This window comes from Zingiber officinale, chromosome 10B (assembly GCF_018446385.1).
Source record: "Zingiber officinale cultivar Zhangliang chromosome 10B, Zo_v1.1, whole genome shotgun sequence".
Classification (NCBI taxonomy): Eukaryota; Viridiplantae; Streptophyta; class Magnoliopsida; order Zingiberales; family Zingiberaceae; genus Zingiber; species Zingiber officinale.
The window spans coordinates 14,560,007-14,580,157 of NC_056005.1; the positions used below are offsets into that span (position 1 = coordinate 14,560,007).

Here is a 20,151-nt window from a genome sequence, read left to right on the forward strand (position 1 = left end):
CGAGGACTCTAGGTTGAAATCCAGCTATTGGTCGCGAATCGGGTGGAAATCTGGACGGGTCGTGGAGCGGACGCCCAAGATGAAGACCGGAAGCCTCGAGCCTTGAGCAAAAGTCCAGTCGGTCTGGAGGACCGGTCTGGCAATAGGTAACTTCTCCTGAGAGGAGTAGGTGGGGGCAGGTTCCCTGAAGAGGGAACAGTAGGCGTCGGTTTGACCTAAAGTTTCGACGAAACTCAAAGTTAGAATCGGACAGTCAGAGGCTGTTAAATCTCATATTATATATATTATTTTATGTCTGGACTAACTTTATTTTACAGAAAATAAGGGCTGGAAAAAGTTGGTCCGAGCGCCCGAAACTCAAAAGTTATCTGCAAACTGATGTGGCGCGTGTCATTTGGCTAAACCACGTGTTACAAGCGCCGGAGGGGTTCTAGGCACCCGAAACAGCCTATAAAAGTAGGCTTTGACCAGGAGCTTCACAATAAGATCACGAACAACTTTCGCTTCTTCGAGTTGCTTAGAAAATGCTTCTACGACGCCCGAAAGCTCCGACGATGATTCTACTGAAGATTTTCTTATACAAAGTTGTCAATATTCTTTAATTTTCAAATTACTTGTAAAACTATATTTGTACTCTTTTTGAATAATTAGTAATTTCCAATCGAAAGTAGTCTCACGTGTGAGCCTTAGAGTAGGAGTCGCCACAGGCTCCGAACCAAGTAAATTTTTGGTGTTTGTGTTGTTTATCGTTATTTTTCGCTACATGTTTACTCAAAATGAAAGAATTAGCCACGAGCGCTATTCACCCCCCTCTAATGATTTACGGTCCTATAGGATATACCAATTTCAATTATGTTGGATGCAAATTGGATCGTAAAAGTACTAGTGGTAGATGTCAATTTCTAGGGTCCTCTCTAGTAAGTTGGTCAAGTAGGAAATAACATTGTGTAGCTTTCTCCACAATCGAAGTGGAATATATTGCTATAGGAGAGTGTGTATTACAATTATTGTGGATGAATCATACACTAGAAGACTGTAAACTCACTTATAAAAATGTCCAAGTTCTTTGTGATAATGTAAGAACAATAAATTTGACAAAAAATTTTATCCATCATTCAAGAATAAAACACAGAGATCAAGTATCATTTTATTCATGATCATGTGACTCGAGGAGATATCGTCCTCAATTATATTGGGTCTAAATCAAACTTAGCCAATATTTTCACTAAACATCTTTTCGATGTTGAATTTAGTTTTCTTTGAAAGGAGCTGGAAATGTGTTGTATTGACTAGACAACAATCCTCCATGATCATTTTAATAATAAAATTCTTGAAGTATCATTAGCCATTGTTTTACCTCTCACAAAAACATAGGATTTCCCTTGCTTTATTCTCTTGATATGTTTAGATTGGAGTGAAAGGTTAGGGATAATTCTCTTGGTCATAATACTTATTATGATGCATTACTTTGGTGAAGAAGATTAAATTTTTCATAGATCATTCATTTGTCCAATCATAGAGAAAGCAAATATACAAATCATATGTATTTAGCCCAAAGATTATGGTTAGAAATTATAATTTGAACATCTCAAATTTTTTTTTTTTTTGTGAAGTCTATCTCTTGATCGGAATCACCATTGATTCATTAGTTACACACTTGGAAAATATTGAAGTTTTCAATTACATGTCAATACTTGAAAATAAGGGTTATTTTTATCAAAAACTATTTTTTCCTAATAGTATAAGGCATAAGCAATGTATACCCAAAATTTTATGATTTTTGAGATTGTGTATGATTAGTTATGCCTTTCTGAAATTCGGCCCAAATCAAATTCAGATATGTAGACTTATCAGTAATCTCAATTAATTGGCCAATCGATTGAAATGCTTGTATTTTCACACAAAACTCCACGAGATCGATCAATAGAATAATTCAGTGAATTTCAATCGATCCATCGATTGATTGAGTCATATGTTCGATGCATAGAACCTTCTTGAATCGATCATACAATCGATTCAATCTATCTCAATCTATTGGATGATCGATTGGGAAATTTCCTTCATGAACAGTATGACCTAGAGTCGATTCACTCACTTAAATCCCGTGAAATAAAATTGATTCATTTCTCAAACATCTCTAAGACCCGTGCCCTAGGTTTCGAGCGATTCTCCCTGTGTTGCTCTTCTACGCCCGACTGTCTTCTCCGACAAAGACAGTTAAGGTTTACTGTTCTCCCTCTTCTGTGCTCTCTTCCTCGCGAAGAAATAGGCAATTAGGGTTTCCTAGTCTTCTCAAGCTTCGCTCAACCATCCCTTCTCACTTCCTAAATGAGGAATCCGAACCCTAAGTAAACCCTAACCCCTAACTCTATTTTTCTTTCATATTCTATGCTATTAGTAGTATTTTAGGTTTCTAATCTTTTATGTTTCGGCATGGCATTTCACTCATGCATCATTTATGCATGACATCCATTCTCATTGCATTGATGGTGTTTGCTGCATTTTCTTTCATCATGTGTAGGAAAAAGCAAAAGGTCAGTGAATCCGATGAGGGGTCTTCTTGACTTCTACCTCGACCCCAACCCCCCACTGACCAACATTTTCTCAATGCTGCTCTTCAGCAGGCATTCAACAAGAATACCTTCAAGCTTATCCCTCCTAAGTCCATTGGTAGACAATTTTATCATAATTCTTGCTTTGAAGTCTTTTCCTTAATCGAACATTACTAGCTTTCATCCATTGTCTATTGTGAGAGGGGTCTCAATGCTGGGCTTATATCCAAGTTTTATAATAACTTGCATACATTAGATGGAGTTATTTACCGTACTCATGTCTCCAAGCTCAATTTGGACTTTTCTTATCAAATCCTTCAAAACTTTTTGGGGTGTCATCCGTCGATGAATGAGTTCGTATTTTACTTTACATTACTTGATCTCTCGCCTCCACTATTTGAACATATCACCATTGATTCTATGCATTAGAGTCTCTTTAGCTGTCCTCATCCAGATGATCCAAATGCGCATACTACTACCTTCTCCTCACTTGAGTTATCTGCCAATGGCAATGCATTATTCAAAATAGTTATTAACTGTCTATTATCTATTGTCTCCTATGCCTTAGCTATCATCAGACCCTCTCACATGTTTTTGTTGTATGCCATGTGACATTCCCTTGATGTCAACATCGTTTTGAATATCTTTCATTTCATCATTCATTTCACTCAGCTAGTGCATTAGACAGTTCATATACCTTTTCGCAACATCATTACAAACTGGCTAGAGTTCATGCACATTGATGTCTCCCGAGGGAAGTTAGAGCCTATGACCATTGCGTATTCCTGAATATATACACGATCCTTCTCAAAGACTGGTATTGAGGCTGGGTCGGATGGCGTACGATGGATTGATCGGCGTGCCCTTGGTGAGGGGTTGAGGGATCGACCTCGAAGGGCAGAGCAGGCGTCAGCTCTGGGGGCAGCTGATCTTGAGGAGGATGTTGAGGCACCTGCTTCTCCTAGTCCCGTTGGAGTTTCTCAGCTTCAGACACTTGAGGAGACCATGGACACTCGCTTTGAGGAGTTGCGCATGGATATTCCTGAGGTGTGCATATAGGTTGCCACCATTGGGCGTCGACAGACTGACATGCAGACGAGCACTGACTCTCTGACTAAGCTAGTGCGATCTTGGATGCTGGATCACTCTCCTCAGCCTCCCCCTCCAATGAGTGATGTGCCACCTGTTATCGATGCTTCCATGAGTTCTATTGATCCTGTTGATCTTGAATTTTATGTTCTATTATGACTTATAGTTTCTTCTTCTTGTATGGATAGTTTTGTTTGACTTATAGTTTATTATGTGCATCTCAGACACTATTTTGTGAGTTGTATATATGATATGCCACCCTTTTGGACTTGTGTTTTGTGACGGTGGTGTTTTTCGTCCTATTATTATAGTGTTTTATTTGTATGATACGTAGGGGTGTACCCTATAGTTCTTTAGTTTAGGGGGATTGCTTATATTTTGTTCTGTATTTACTTCTCTATTTTGCTTGAAAGTGCCCCTATTTTATTGTTTAACATGATTGATTAATACATCTATTGAGGGGAGATCTTGTCATTTTTTTTAATATTTGACAAAGGAGGAGATATAAGTTTAAGTTTATACTTATTTGAGATGAAGTTCATGCTCACTATGCTCACTTGATAATGTGATATTAACATGTCTATCATTTTTGTCTTTATAATATGTTGGAAGTTAGCTTAAACTTAACTAGATTATCAAACATTAAAAATGGAGAGATTGTTGGTGCAATCATGCGCTGATAGTTTCAATATATTGACAATTATTAAAGTTTAGATTAATACGTTAGATTTAACATGAGTTGTAAAGTTGTAGGAGAAGCCCTTACAGGTCGAAAAATCGAATGCGAGGCAAGGGAAGTACAAGGAGGTCGAGGACCGGATTCTTGGCAAGCGAAGTCTTTGTAGGCCAGAAGACCGGATGCGAGGCAAGGGAAGCCCAAGGAGGTCAATGACCGGATTCTTGGCAAGCAAAGTTCTTATAGGTTGGAAGACTGAATGTAAGGCAAGAGAAGTCCAAGGAGGTCGAGGACTAAATTCTTGGCATGAAAACCCGAAGATGAGGAAGCTTCAAGCATAAAGTCTAGGGAACAGGAGGTTTAAGGTACTTGAAATAATTTTTAATTGTGTAAAAATTGAATTGTGAGCTAAAATGTGTAGCAACCAATTAATCGATCAATTAGGAAGCAACCAATCGATTGGTTAATCGATTGACAAGGATTTGCCAAGAACATAATGCTTCTGGATCGATCAGCCGATCGATTGGTGGTAACCAATTGATCAGCTGATCGATTAAAGAGGATTTTACACAAATGCACAGAATGCTCCTGGATTAATTAGACAATCAATTGGTGGTAACTAATCGATCAGTCGATCGATCAAAGAAGATTTTACGTAAATGTACAGAATGCTCCTGGATCGATCAGGCGATCAATTGGTGGTAACCAATCGATCAGTCAATCGATTGGTGGTAACAAATCGATCAATCGATCGATTGAAGAGGCTTTTTGCTCGAAAACACAAAATACTCTTGGATTGATCAGCCGATCGATTGGTGGTAACCAATCGATCGATTAACAAGGCTTTTACATGAAAGAACAATGCTCTTGGATCGATCAGCCAATCGATTGAGGTAACCAATCGATCAGTCGATTGATTGTGATTCAAATAAAATAATCTACACCATTGATCTGGAGTTGGTGGCGCCCAACGGATATCTCGGAATCGATTGAACATTTACCCGAATCGATTCACAATGACATTTTTGTGAGAAATGACTATATTTACGAAGACATAAAGAGCTTCTCACCATTGAAAAACGTTAAGAACTCTTGCAAACACTGTTTTATTATTCTCAAGTGCTCAAGAACAACTCAAGCTCTCCTCCCACTAGATTTTCAAGCTACGCACCAAAAAGAAGAAGTAATTTCAAAGTTTGTAATCTTTTCCTCTTCTTTCTTGCTGTGAGCTATTTCTTTTGAGAAAGGAAGAGTTGTAAATCTTGTAAGGTTTCTCCACCTTCGACGTAGCTCCGAAAAGGAGAGTTTCCATAGTGGAAGGGTGACTGTGGTGGTGTGGATCCTTGGACTAGTCACCTCCTCAAGAAGGAGGTGGATACCAAGTAAATACAAAGAGTTAACATTGATCTCAAGTCTCCGCTGTGCAAAATCAAGTTAACTAAGAAATCGAACTGAGTCATTTACCCCCCCCCCCCCCCTCCCCCAACTCTAGCTCAACCGGTCCTAACATTATGGACATGAAATAAAGGGTTCCAAGCATAATAAGTACTAGAATTTGATCAATTCAAAACTTTAAAGGGCTTAACGGGCAATTTTTAGAAATTGCTGAGATTAAATGGATGTAATGGTATTGTTGTGGAGGTAAGATATCTATTGTAGGTGCGGCTACCTATGCTTTATTAGATTCAGGGGCTACACACTCATTTATATTCTAGACCTTCGTAAAGCGACTAGGGATCTTACCAAAAGACATGGGGGTCGGGTTTAGAGTCACCGGATCTAGTAAGCAGATGTTATCCACCCGGATGGTGAAGGACATAGAGCTTAGACTACAGGAATATGGGATTTGGGCAGATCTCATCATATTACCAATGCCTGAGTTCGACATTATCCTGGGAATGGATTGGTTATCATAGAATAGAGCTTTGATAGACTTTCGGCAAAGGTGGTATATGTCCAACCACCCCGCGGAGAGTCGTTCATTTTTGAGACAGCTAGGAACGAGCAAAAGTCACACCTCATTTTTTGCATCAGTGCGAGGAAGCTTATAACGAGAGGCTGCCAAAGATATATAGGTAATGTTGTTTTGATATCTGATGCAGTCAGCCAGAAGGGGGAGGATGTCGAAGTTGTTTGAGAATTTCCTAGTGCATTTCCTGAAAATGTCTTTGGTATTCCTCTAGAAAGGGAGATGGAATTTTCCATTTAGCTTATATCGAGTACCGTGTCGATCTCTAAGCCACCGTATCGTCTCACCCCGACAAAGATGAAAGGACAAAAGAATCAAGTCCAAAAGCTACTGGATAAAGGATTTATTCGCCCAAACTTTTCGCCATGGGGCACACCGGTATTATTCGTGAAGAAAAAGGATAGAAGCATGAGGCTCTGTATCGATTATCTAGAGTTGACTAGAGTGATAGTGAAGAACAAGTATCCTTTTCCAAGAATAAAAGATTTATTTGATCAGTTACAAGGAGCATCGATATTTTCAAAGATAGATCTCCGATCCAGATACCATCAGCTGAGGGTAAAAGAAGCGGGCATGCATAAGACAACTTTCAGGACTTGATATAGGCATTATGAATTTACGGTGATGCCATTTAGAGTGACAAATGCCTTAGTGATCTTTATGGATCTCATGAATTGCGTATTTTAACTGTATCTCGATTAGTTCATCATCGTATTCATAGACGACATTTTGATCTATTCAAGACTAGGAAGGAGCATAGTCAACACTTGAGGATCACTTTACAGATATTGCAAGACCGAAAATTATTTGCAAAGTTCAGCAAGTGTCAGTTCTGGTTAGAGAATGTGGCATTCCTGGATCACATCATTTCAAAAGATGGGGTAGAAGTAGACCCTACTAAGGTCGAGGTAGTCAAAGGATGGTCAGTGCTAAAAAATGCAACTGAGATATGCAGTTTCCTAGGTTTGGCAGGCTACTATCAAAAATTCATCAAGGATTTTTCTTCCATTGTAGTGCCCTTGATGGCCCTGATGAAGAAGAATGCCAAGTTTACATGGGGAGTTGATTGCCAAGATAGTTTTGAGCAGTTAAAGAAGGTACTTACCATTGCAACAATTTTAGCTATACCATCAGGATAGGGAGAGTATGTGTTGTATACGGATGCTTGAAAGCTAGGTTTGGGTGTAATTTTTTATGCAGCACAATCGAGTAATTGCATATGCATCCCGACAGCTAAAAGTGAATGAAAAGAATTATCTGACTCCTAACCTCTCATTAGCAGTTGTGGTGTTTGCTCTGAAGATATGGAGGAACTATTTATATGGGGAGAAGTGTAAAATCTTTACTGACCACAAAAGCCTAAGGTATTTCTTCACCTAAAAAGAGCTGAATATGAGACAAAGAAGATTGTTGGAACTTGTAAAGGACTACGACTGTGATATTAGTTATTATCCTGGAAAAGCTAATGTAGTTTCATATGCCATGAGTAGGAAAACAGCAATCATTGCACTACTAACAATACAGAAACCTCTTCAGGCAGAAATTCAGGGATTTAACCTCAAGATGTATGCTGGGGGGGCCAGACTCCTAACTTATCCACTCTAACCATACAACCTACCTTGAGGGACAAAATTCAGACTGGACAAGCTACTAATAAACAGTTACAGAAGTGGCGACAGAAGGATGAGTCTAAGGGCTTGGGTTTGTATTCAGTTGAAGATGATTCTGTCAAATATCGGGGCCAACTCTCGATCCCTAGTGTTGACTCACTACGAGTTGAGATTTTTATGGAAGCCCATAATATTCCATATTATGTACATCCAGGGAGTACAAAGATGTATAAGGACCTTAGCTACTTTATTGGTGGCCAGACATGAAACGAGACATTGCACGTTTTGTATCTGAATGCCTAATTTGTCAACAAGTCAAAGCAGAATATCAGAGGCCAGCAAGGATGCTTAAGCCACTTCTAATTCTAGAGTGGAAATGTGAGAACATCACCATGAATTTTGTAGTGGGCTTACCGAGGACAATGAGAAGCTTTAATGTCATTTGGGTGATAGGCGCATATCCTACCGATGAAGATGACCTTCTCAATGACCCAGTATGCGGAGTTCTACATCCATAAAATAGCCAAATTGCATGGGATTCCTATTTCTATAATATCGGACAGAGATCCGAAGTTCACCTTGACTTTCTAGAAAAGTTTACATTCGACTATGTGAACTAAACTACTATTTAGTACAACATTTCATCCCTAGATAGATGGTCAGTCAGAGAGGGTGATACAAATTTTGGAAGACTTATTGCAAGCGTGTGTGATCGATTTCCAAGGAAGCTGGGAATCGAAACTATCGCTCGTGGAGTTCACCTATAACAATAGCTATCAGTATCTATAGGCATGGCTCCTTATGAGGTACTTTATAAAAGAAAATGCAGATTGCCTATCCATTAGAATGAAATGGGAGAAAGGACAGAGGTGGGTCCAGAAATTGTGAGGCATACGATAGATCTAGTAGTCAGAATCAGGGACAGAATGAAGACCGCCCAAAGTGGACAAAAGAGCTATGCTGACAAAAGAAGAAGGGACCTAGAGTTTACAGTTGGGGATCACGTTTTAGTGAAAATAGCACTGATACAGGGCAGGAACATTGGCTTACCGAGTGGCCTTGGCACCTAATCTTGTAAGGGTGCATAATGTATTCCACATCTCAATGTTACACAAGTACATGTCGAATCCCTCCCACGTGTTGAATTTTGAACCCCTATAACTTACCCTAGACCTGCCCTATGAGGAGAGACCCATATAATATTGGACCGGCAAGAGAGAAAGCTGCGGAATAGGATGGTCAAAAGGGTCAAGGTTAGGTGGCAGAATCACGTTGACGAGGAGGTCACTTAGGAGACAGAAGATGGCATGAAGGACTGCTACCCATAGTTAATTGGTAAGTTTTAAATTTCAAGGACAAAATCCATCTAGGGGGTGGGGAGGATTTGTAAGGTCTAGTTTGTTTTTTTTAAAAAAAAAAGAAAAGGAGAAATCCAAAGCGGGGAAAATGATAATAAACTTTTCTTTGAAGTGATTATGAATATAAAGAGGGGGGGGGGGGGGCTAAATCGCTATAAATCAATTAATAGATTTATGAGCTCGCCCCAATTGGTAATGAATGGATTCAACTCTATGATTTAGTTGCTTATAAGAGGGGGGCTTGAGGAGGGGCGGCGGAAGAGAGAAAAAAAGGAAAGGGAGAGGTCTCGTCAGCAAGCAAGAAAGGAGGGGGAGAGGTCTCGACGACAAGTAAGAGGGGAAGAGGAGGCTTTGACCTTGGAGGGAAGAACGAGCCAACACCAAGCCTCCAAGCACAAAGGCACCTCTTAAACCTTACTTTTGTTTTCTCCATTCAATCGATAATATTGATGTTTATTGAAATCTTTCATGGAAAAACATGGAGACATGTCTTATTAAATGACAATATGACGTCTTCAAGTTCTTGAAGTTTTTCTTTAAATCTTGTTGTCCTTGTCGAGTATTGTTGCTGGAAACTGTAGGGGGTGTTGCTACGTTCTAGAACTCCTTAGGATGAAGTCGTTCCTACAGATCTTGGGGTGCTTGTCGAGTGTTTGTTGCTGGATAACTGCAAGGGAGATTGTTGTGTTTTGGGATCCTTTAGGGCAAAGATTTTCCTTTAGAGCTTGCTGTCCTTGTCGAGTATTGTTGCTGGAAACTGCAAGGGGTGTTGCTGCATTCTAGGACTCCTTAGGATGAAGTTGTTCCTGCAGAGCTTGGGGTGCTTGTCGAGTATTGTTGTTGGATAACTACAGGGGAGGTTGCTGCGTTTTGGGATCCTTTAGGGTGAAGACTTGCCTTTAGAGCTTGCTATCCTTGTTGAGTATTGTTGCTAGAAAACTACAGGGGATGTTGCTACGTTTTGGGATTTTCTTTAGGATGAAGTCTAAGAGGTTTAAAGAGGGTTGGGACGTGAGACTTACACCTGGCGGGGAGGGAGTTGAATCGCAAAGCTGGGGATTGCGACGGCGGCAGGGGCTATGGCCTGATCATTTTAGGAGGAGAGCTAAGTGTAGTAGATTTTTCTTTTTGAGGAATATCTGGAGTTATATGCAGCAGGTTCTTTTCGAGGGGGATTGGGAGCTTCAAGCAACAAATTTTTTGGTGGATTAATTAGGTTATTTGCAACAGGGTTTCAAAAGTTGTTGAAGGGGTGTGGGGGTGTAGCAGATTCTAACGAGTGGTTGGTCACCTAATGCTCGAGGAGGTCTAGGAGTGTGAATGTTTATTTAGTTTTATGTAGTTAACGATATTCATGTTTATTGAGTTTCACATAGTTAGTGATATGCATGCTTATATGAGTCTCATGTAGATTAATGGTATGATTGTTTAATTAGCTTTATGTAGTAAATGATAACCATGCTTATTTAACTTTATTTACTTAAAGATATCCATGCTTATCGAGCTCATGTAATTAATGATATACATATTTGTTTGAATCTTATATAGATTAATGGTATGATTATTTAATTAGTTTTATATAGTAAATGATAATCCTGTTTATTTAACTTCATTTACTTAAAGGTGTTCCTGCTTATCGAGCTCATGTAGTTAATGATATATGTGTTTGTTTGATCCTTATGTAGATGAATAATATGAATGCTTATTTAATGATAAATGATAATGATGAAGATTAATGAAAATTCTGTGAGGATCAAGGACCCAAAGGAATCCCGTTTACAAAACAATGCCTCAAAGGGACTCCAATACCATATTCTCATATTTGGTCATGACCCAAGTTGTTGACACCCCACCATTGGATATCATGGTTAACTGATTAATCAATGGAACAAAGGGCAAAGGATAACTGATGCATCTCCACCCAAGAATGATATATGATAAATACTAAAGGATAACGCTATATAATGTGATGATTAAAGGATACACATAATGTTGTGCGATACTCATAGTTTTACGTTGTATGGAAAATGCTTATATGTCTGCTTATTTATTTCTTTGACAATAAATTTCAAGATAGATTTAATGATACATGCAACTGATTATGAAATTTTTGCTATTTTGATTTAAAAGTGCTGAATTTGACTTACTAGGTCTGGTCTGTGGCAGATGAAGAAATGGATGAAGTTGAAGGATCATACCCTTGATCAAACTAGGATAGATAGTACACTCCCAAGGACCTTTCGATTCCGCACAAAGATTAAATAACAACGTTTATAATTTAGAGAAAATACAATAGTATTGAATTTAGACCTCTAAGACGATGATCTGGTTTATTAATTGTAGACAAATTTTTTATTTTATTGAAATGTTATATGGTGCATGGGGTCTAAACACATAATAATAGCGTAGTTACAATTCATGCAGCAAAACTATCCACGTTTCTACAATAGATAATTTGACAAGTAGCAGGTTGTGGAAGGAAAGAACACAAGAATCATGCCGTGGAACATGAATATATGGTGATTATGATTGTTATGAAACGCCAACCAATATCCATAATGTTAACGCAAATAAGTATATTCTGTTTAGAGCACAATGAACAGAAACAGAACTATAGGAAGGTTCAGCACTGTCGAGCAAGTTTGCGGGTTAAAGGTTGCTTTTTGTTCGAGTTACACCTGGCCACATTTTCTCAAACATCCAACTCCCTCTTCCTGGTACTCTTGCCTCGTTATCCAGAACTCAGGTGCATCCTGTTCATTAAAGACAACCAATTAGCAAATGCGTCTTAAATCCAGTGTCTGGATAAGTGCTAATTTAAACCAAATTTGTTAATTCACAGATGTGTTAAAACGTCAAACTAACTACATTTTGGTGAGACCAAGGGGAATATAGATATCAGATGAGATGAAAATTTATGGGTTTGAAAAAGTCTCTATTGCACTGAAACTAATTGCGAAGACAGGATGGTACCTTCATGATTCCAGCAAGGACAGCACCTCCAAGGTAAACCATGTGTTTCCTTCTCGGAGGATCCTCGATTCTTAACCTTAGTTTCTGTCAGGGTACAGGGAAAAAAAATCACTCCAAGTTGCACCGGATCTTGTGAAAGGTTCTCAAGATTCTTCATGATTACAATATATAAATCTAAGAGAAGCCAGCTTTAGTAAAAATCTTTACACAGCCAGATATTACTACAACTGAACCAAAATAGCCTGTTGGTTATATTGCTCAATACCAATATTCAAGGAAGATGCACTCTCCAGCCTTTAATGTGCCTAAAGGCAGGTCAAGCATCAGTAAGTTGGAGAAATAAATATTGGTTTTCCAACTAGAAGCACAGAGGTTTTTTCCAGGTCAGCCTGTGCACCAGGATCTTGTGATCAAATTTACAATGAAATGCAAATAACTTGCACTGAAGGGTATGTGAAAAAACATAATCGTAAAATCACTCAAAACAAAAAAATCAACTAAATATGCAAAACCTGGCGTTTTATATAGACAAAATGTTTAATGATTTTCTTAATGAGAAGTTCAGAACATTCTGAAACTTTGCAGGTCAAATTACATTTTTTTCATATCACCTCCTCCATGGATAATTGGAATTTTGAAAGTATAGATTATTTAGTAATTCCTCAAGGCAAGTCAAATATCTGCAATCACACCCCTGTGAGAATTGGAAATTAAGAAATAGTGAAAGCTCTAAATGTACCAAGTCACATTGTCCATACACAGAACTGTGCAAATAAAAACAGCCTCAGAGAACTTGCTGAAAATTAGGCAATTTCATGATGGCTAACAAGAATAATAATGAAAATATCACCTTCAATCCATCCTTATTTCCCTTGAGTACATTTTCAAGATAGCGATCCAGAATTTCCTTCTCCAAGCTGTTAAAATAACAAAGAGCAGGCATTATCAGCATAATTGATCAGGGTATAGTTATGACTTTGAACATTCCTAGATGACGTTTTGAATAAATTAATTTCATACAATACATTCCTTTAAAGATATATTTGTCAATATTTAATGTTCCACTAGAAAAAAAAACAAATCTGAAATAATTAAACTATCAAGCAAACATCTTTCTCAAGTCATATTATGTACACATTGCAGCTACATCCCTAAATGTGGTGGAAAGAATTTTGCAATTTTTTATGTGACGTTGCAACTTATCAATATGTTGCCAGTCATTAAACAAAGAAACCACTGTAGCTTTCTACCCTCAGCACAATGCTAATGTTTGTCATTCTTATAAATCTAAGCATAAATAATGTACACGACATTTCATAATCACCAGAAAAGCATGACACAACAACAGGATGATTAAAATAAATAAAACAATGTTGTTTCTGATATGTACCCAGTTCAATACATGATCTTATACTGTTTCAGTATTCAATAGATCTACATGATATAAGAATCCCATTTAGCACGAGAGAATTCTTAGTTTCAACAACAAATTTGTAGATATAGATTCTGTAACTGACGAATTTCTCCCAATCAATATTATGTCCACACAATTTTAAACAAGCATTAAGGCTAGAATCATATCTGATTCTTGGATAAGGAAATACCAACATATTACGTAGAAATTTACTGCCAAAACATGAGTTACCAATAGCATATACCTTTGTCCAAATTCACAAATATATATTACAACAACTAAGTTATTTCAGGGGTGGACTAACCGACTAGGTAATCCAGGATACATGGTACTCCCTCCACTGAGAACAATATGTTGGTAGAGCTGTCTCAAAATCACTGACGTGAGTGTAGTATAGCAGAATCAAAATTTTTAATTGATAACAAAATTGTTCTATAAATAAGTAGACAACTCAATGAGATGCAATCTAAATTTCAAAAAAATGTTAATATAATGATGGCATAAATTAATGACTAATCAGAAAACAACGGACTACTCAATGAGATGCAATCTAAATTTCAAAAAAATGTTAATATAATTACAGCATAAATTAATGACTACTCAGAAAACAGTGATCATTAAGCACCCATTTATGTACAATGTGCAACTGAGAGGAACGGCTATGGAAAATTTATATATCCTTGAAGGAACAAAACATATAGTTTAGCAAAAAAAAAAGGTAAAGCAGATCACTCTCTAAAACTTGACGATAGCCCTCCAATTGTCCTAAAAGCAATTATGAGTGATCAAGCATGGTCAGTCAGTATCAGAATTACATAGTTTTGCCCATGATTAATGTTTTTCTCACTTAGATCCATTGAAGCAAATTTCATATTTACCTCCATTGCATAAATTAAACCTTGTTACAGTTTTGATCTTAATCTCTTCCTTTCACTTTTATCCGTATTTGCATGGCTGCATGGAAAGAATTTCCGAAGTCATGCTGTCTCTGGGTTATCAAACAATTTAGTTGCTTTAAGAAGTCCAAATGGACAGCAGCAAACAGGTTCGAAGAGTTAATTCAGAAAGATTAGTATATAAAAGAATAAGTCAAGTACAGACTACAGAATCAGATGTATTATCAACTCAAACCACTGAATTATATATGGCGAACTTAGTGAATAAACCACCAAGCATAATAAGATAAATGTAAAATTTGAGGTATCTGCTGAATTATATAAGGCCGGCACTAGGGGGGCGTTAATGTAGAGGATCTACTTTTTTTTTCAAGAAAGGAATATTAGTAACAGATATTAAGTAGTTCAGCATACCATCATCCTATTGTCAATGTCCATTTCCTGAATGCAACGGAACGCCATATCTGCCATGCCATCACCTTCGACATCAATAAGTTCCTGTGTATGTGATTAAAAATCTTAAAACTTTCCTCAAGTGTATGAAAGAGGTGGCTGAAAGATGCTCAGCATAGCAACAAATAGCAGTATGCAAATGCAATGACAATAACTAATAAGCAGAATGCCCATAATAACTTTCTTTGAAGGAACATAGGTTCAGGAAATCTAATGTCAGCTATGGAAGACATAATGAATTTGATATATTATGTAAAAAGAAAATGTTATGCCATGTCCAACAAGCCTGTATCACCTAAACTAGGGTTGTATTCGAGCAGAGCCGAGCTCGAGCTCATGCCAGCTCAAGCTCGAGAAAACTACATAGGCTCGACTTGAGCTCGAGCTCAATCAAGCTTGTGAGTTTGAGCTCGAGCTCGAGCACGAGCTCAAGCCTGATTTGGAAAAATAAATTAAAAGCCTGTTCAAGTAGGGATTCGAACCGTAGACCTCAAATACACCAAATGACATGCTCTAGCCACAAACTCCTCCGTAACTTATTCTTCATTTTAAAAGTAATAATAATTTTAATTATTAAAATATTAAATTAACCTAGCTTGAGAAGGCTCGACGAGCCCTAGAGCCAATGCTAAATGAGCTCGAGCTCGGCTCGAATGTTAAATGAACCGGCTCGAGCTCAATCAAATTCAAGCTCGAGTCAAGCTTTGACCGAGCGGCTTACGAGCGGCTCGGCTCATTTGCACCCCTAACCTAAACATAGCTTACACACTAATTATACCTAAACATAGCTATTCATCCTGTAAGCCACAAATTTTTATGGCAAAAAGGAACAAAACCAAAGTTTAGTAATTTATCCTCTATTGCAAGCTATGATACTGGGACTCTTCATTGATCCTCTTTGTACCATGTCTGACATAAATTCTCTAATACCAACACTCTGAGTAAGCTAATGCTTAATATTTCTACTGATCACATGTAAAACTGTTTAGAAATGGTCTTGTTGTACAGTTAGATCCACATTCATGTAACAACGTATATGGCAAGTACCAAAAATGCATAGGAATGCTTATAAATATGCTATGTTTAACTAAGATGGATCGGACAACATTATTAAATTGTTACAAACAAAAAATATTGGAACACAAGTTCTTCTAAAAAAAGTACTAATTAGTGACGCGTAAATAGAAAAAACATACAGGAGTAAAAAGAGCCTCAGGAGCTTGAAATCTTTCTGTGCCTATTTTAATAACTCTTCCATCTGGGAGCTAGTAAAAAAATCAATAAGTTTGTTATTGTACTAAATAAGAGAATGTGGTATCTCCTGATTAATTAGATAGCAACATGAATGTAATAACTAAATTTACTAACAGTATAGTTCTTGACAAGAATTGTGGTTTCAAGTCCAAGTTGATACTCACGCTTGTAGTCATAGCTGCAAAGTATTATTGAAGAACATTACGAAAAAAAACTGTAGATTAAGTATCAAAATTAGGCAACTAGATTCAGCAAGCAGTTGACCTGATGTAACAAAGTTTCTCCTTTATTTCTCTTACAGTTTCAAAATCTGCAGATTTATTCATGGCATACCTTTGAAAGTTGTAATCAGCATATTAGTAGAAATATAAGGTTCCTGATCCAGTATGTTAAACCAGTTGAAATTAAGGACATGGCGATAAGTTGTACCCTCTACGAGATAGCAAATCAACAAGATAGGAAGTTATGTGCCTTCCAGCAACATTCATTCTCTTTGTCAGATGTGGAAAAGAATATCCATCAACAACAGGCACCTGCAGACAAATAACATATTCTTAGATAATATAAAAAATATATATATTCCAGAAAACAAGCTTTTTAATAAACAAGAGAGGCCTCTACATTTTCAATTGACAAAATATGGGGAAAGAACATAAAAATGTTAAACATCATCTTAGATTCTTTATAGCAAAGCCAGAGTAGGCTCAGGATGACTATAGAAAAAAGTTGTTCAAAGCACAACAAATTGCAGCTCATCTTGCATAGCTTTATAAAATTTGCATGGATAGATGTGTAGAAAATATACTATATCAACATGATTTTCTTTTATATACAAAAAATGACTGCCAGAACTAGTATGCTGCAAAAATGAGGAATTTTGCAAATTACCAAGCATGTATCTGGGAAAAATATCAGATGCAAATGATGCATGTTGCATTGATGCAGAAATCTCAAACTGCTATCTAGCCTATATATGTTTTTAGGATTACAGGCTGAAATGTTGTCCAAAACACATTTTAAACTCTCAAAACCCTAATGAAATTCTTGATACTTCTTCCAAAATATCCATTGTATGTACTAATTCGCTAGTACCTCAAAAATTAGTGCTGAGAAGACATTGAATTTATATATAAATGATGATAAGCTATTTTTGGCTCAAACCTTAAAAAAAAAAAAACTATTCACACAATTTTAATTCAATGTGTTTTGCAGGCACCATAAGCATGCAGATGAAGCACACAACAAAGCCAAAAATTTAATGTATGCCAAGATGGGCAGCATAAAGTTCACATAGCTGGCAGGTGTCATAATAGTAAATGGACATATTATTTGTCTAAAATAGAACATATGCCCGCTGTAGCCTGGACTCAGTCACAAATTCATTAATTAAGGCATCACAATTTAAGACAAAAATGAGAACTTAAGATGAAAATGTTTTCTTCCATTCTTTCATAAAGACGATGGTTATATTTTATCCTCATGATAGCTGAGAACCATTATCTTTTAACTATCCAAATACAACATACCACATGTGTGACACCATCACCAGAGTCAATAACAAGACCTGTCAGCAATCCTGTGAAGAAGTTTTGATATTAGCAGAGAAAGTTGGTATATGTAATCAGATGGAACTAGTAAATAGAAATGCTGTCAATACACAGTCTATGATGTAGATAGAAATCACGAAGAAAGATCATTTATTGCATATTAATTTCTGTTTAAAATTTTGGATCATCAAATGCAACTAAAGAGATTTCATGGTAATCAACCCAAAGTAGTTTTTAGCGATCTAATGAAATAGTCATGCACCTTGGGCATATAGCGTTAGAACCGCCTGGACCTGAATGAAGACACCACTGAAGTTGTATTTCTCAAACATGGTCTCTATCTGTCCTATACGAAGCCAAATCAATAATGACTTGTTTGGAGTCTCAAACTAAAGACTTGTATAAAAATGATAAATATACAAAGGCATGAAATGTACAAACCATTTTCTCACGGTTTTTTGAAGGATTGAGAGGTGGATCTGTGAGTAATATCTTACATTCACTTGGATCTATCTAAAGAGGAAAATGACAACATTCCTAACGCCATTAGTTTAAAAGCGAACTGACTTAAGCAAAGAATATAATAAATGAGTAGGGTAGCACTGAAATGAAATATTAGTTCAGTGCTTTGTTTGAGAGACGGTGGATTGGTCAAAATTATATTAGGACTAAACTAATTTAATTAAGAATCAATACCTTAAGTTCACTGTAAAATGCATGATCCCATACATGCCCCATGTCATCCCAATTTTGCACAATCCCATTATTGATTGGATAAGATATATCTAGTTGGTGGCGAAATTCTGCACAAGCAGCTCCCACAACAATGTCCTGAATGAAAGAGTTAAGCAGTATGCATGACTGCTTCAGTATTTTTCTACTTGTAAGATATAAATAAAGACAATAAAAAATGAATTTGAAGATCCAAAAACACTTTCGTCAAGAGGAATAGCCAGCTAGTCAATAGTAAATGGCATGAGACATGATGGCAGGGTTAAAAATCTATTTGGCCTCCTAAAATATTCATGCTCCAAAAATACATTTAGAATGAGAAGTCGTTCCTCTCTATACACATGGTTTGCGAGTAATTATATGCAACATATGTTACAACAAGAAAAAAGAAATACGTCGCTGTTCAGACCGTTAGTTCCTGCTCCACCAGTGATTCTTCATATCTAAGCAATGGCCTTCCAACCACGCATGGAAATACAGATGTGGGAAAGTTATCTCCAGCAAATCCACACTTCACATACTGCAATTAAAAAGTTGCAAGATCAGATAAGGGTGAACCTAAAAGAGAATAAGATAATATTTGTAGCTTCGTTCCAGCACAAGTTATCATTTAGAAAGACAAAATAATGGAAAATGTCTGAAAGTTGCATTAAATTCAGAATATAATATCCCCAGTCTTGGTAAAATTGGACAGTAAAGTCAAGATACATTAGTCACTGTACAAAGTTTGCAAGTTCTAAACAGAGAGGAGAATTTCTCGCTTAAAAATACATACATGAATAGCAATACGAAACCACGAGCGCAGAAAGCAGAGTTCAGACGAAAGAATGGATATTCTGATCCGCAATATTGCAGATCGAAAACTTAACTTTCTGTTGCCTTTTATTATGCCCAAGATGGAATTTTGTCAGCGATCAGTAAATGCGTAAAAACGCGGATCTCACTTTTCAGAAATTCCACCGATCGCACAAAATCATGAAAAATCAATGGTCGTTTTCGAATGTTATGGTAGTACGCGTACAAAGAAAAGCTAATCACAATCTCAAGATCCAATCTTCGTCGGAGTTGAAGAAATAACAAGTAACTAGATCAGCAGGAAGAGAAGAGAGATCCAATTGTGTAGAGACAATACTATTTGAAGGAACCAAAAATTGGAAGAAGAATTACTCCAGTGCCGTTATCGCAGACGACAACCTTTCGGCTGTCCATCTTCGCCGCTCCACGCGCTCGCTGCTCCTCCTCTCTCTCCCCTCCCGTTGCACTGCTACTGAAACCTGCGAGTTACAGTGGCATATAGATCGGAAGCGGAATTCGGGATGCAGTTGACGGTGCTCAGGTGCCGGGGGAGAAGAAGATCTATGGCCCAAATTTGGGAAGTATCCAATCGAATTAAAACAGCCCAACTGACCCAATTCAACTTGGGCCGGTCCAGACTAATAAGACGAAAATCATATAGTTTTAGAATTAGACTGTAAATTGAATTGACAAAGTTAGTAGGTCGATAATTTAATTGGTTAAAATGGTCGAACTAATTGACCTAAAAATAACATAATAAATATAAAGTGTATTGAGAGATCTTGTGGCGATTAAGTAAAAGATACATGATTAATTAAGGCAAACGTTTCTTT

General features: G+C 37.2%; 1 protein-coding gene across 1 annotated transcript; it reads right to left on the minus strand.

The window, feature by feature from the left end:
- Nucleotides 1-11,738: 11,738 nt before the first annotated feature.
- LOC122029406 (actin-related protein 2-like) lies at nt 11,739-19,882 on the minus strand. The gene is made up of 15 exons (XM_042588373.1): nt 19,691-19,882; nt 18,933-19,043; nt 18,488-18,622; nt 18,233-18,304; nt 18,054-18,132; nt 17,771-17,820; nt 16,674-16,777; nt 16,509-16,577; nt 16,359-16,422; nt 16,187-16,255; nt 14,952-15,035; nt 13,946-14,004; nt 13,078-13,144; nt 12,228-12,311; nt 11,739-12,007 (listed from the first exon to the last, which is right to left on the minus strand). The coding sequence occupies exons 1-15, from the start codon at nt 19,730-19,732 to the stop codon at nt 11,927-11,929; spliced, it is 1,170 nt and encodes a 389-aa protein (XP_042444307.1). The 5' UTR covers nt 19,733-19,882; the 3' UTR covers nt 11,739-11,926.
- Between the last annotated feature and the right edge of the window lie 269 nt (nt 19,883-20,151).

What these genes read in the sequence shown, in the direction of transcription:
- LOC122029406 (XM_042588373.1), bottom strand. Translation starts at nt 19,732, where the DNA reads ATGGACAGCCGAAAGGTTGTCGTCTGCGATAACGGCACTGGA. An exon ending in GTGATGGTGTCACACATGTG is followed by an intron (nt 16,778 to 17,770) that starts GTATGTTGTATT and finishes ATTTGTCTGCAG; the next exon opens with GTGCCTGTTGTTGATGGATA. An exon ending in TCCTTGCTGGAATCATGAAG is followed by an intron (nt 12,008 to 12,227) that starts GTACCATCCTGT and finishes TTTAATGAACAG; the next exon opens with GATGCACCTGAGTTCTGGAT.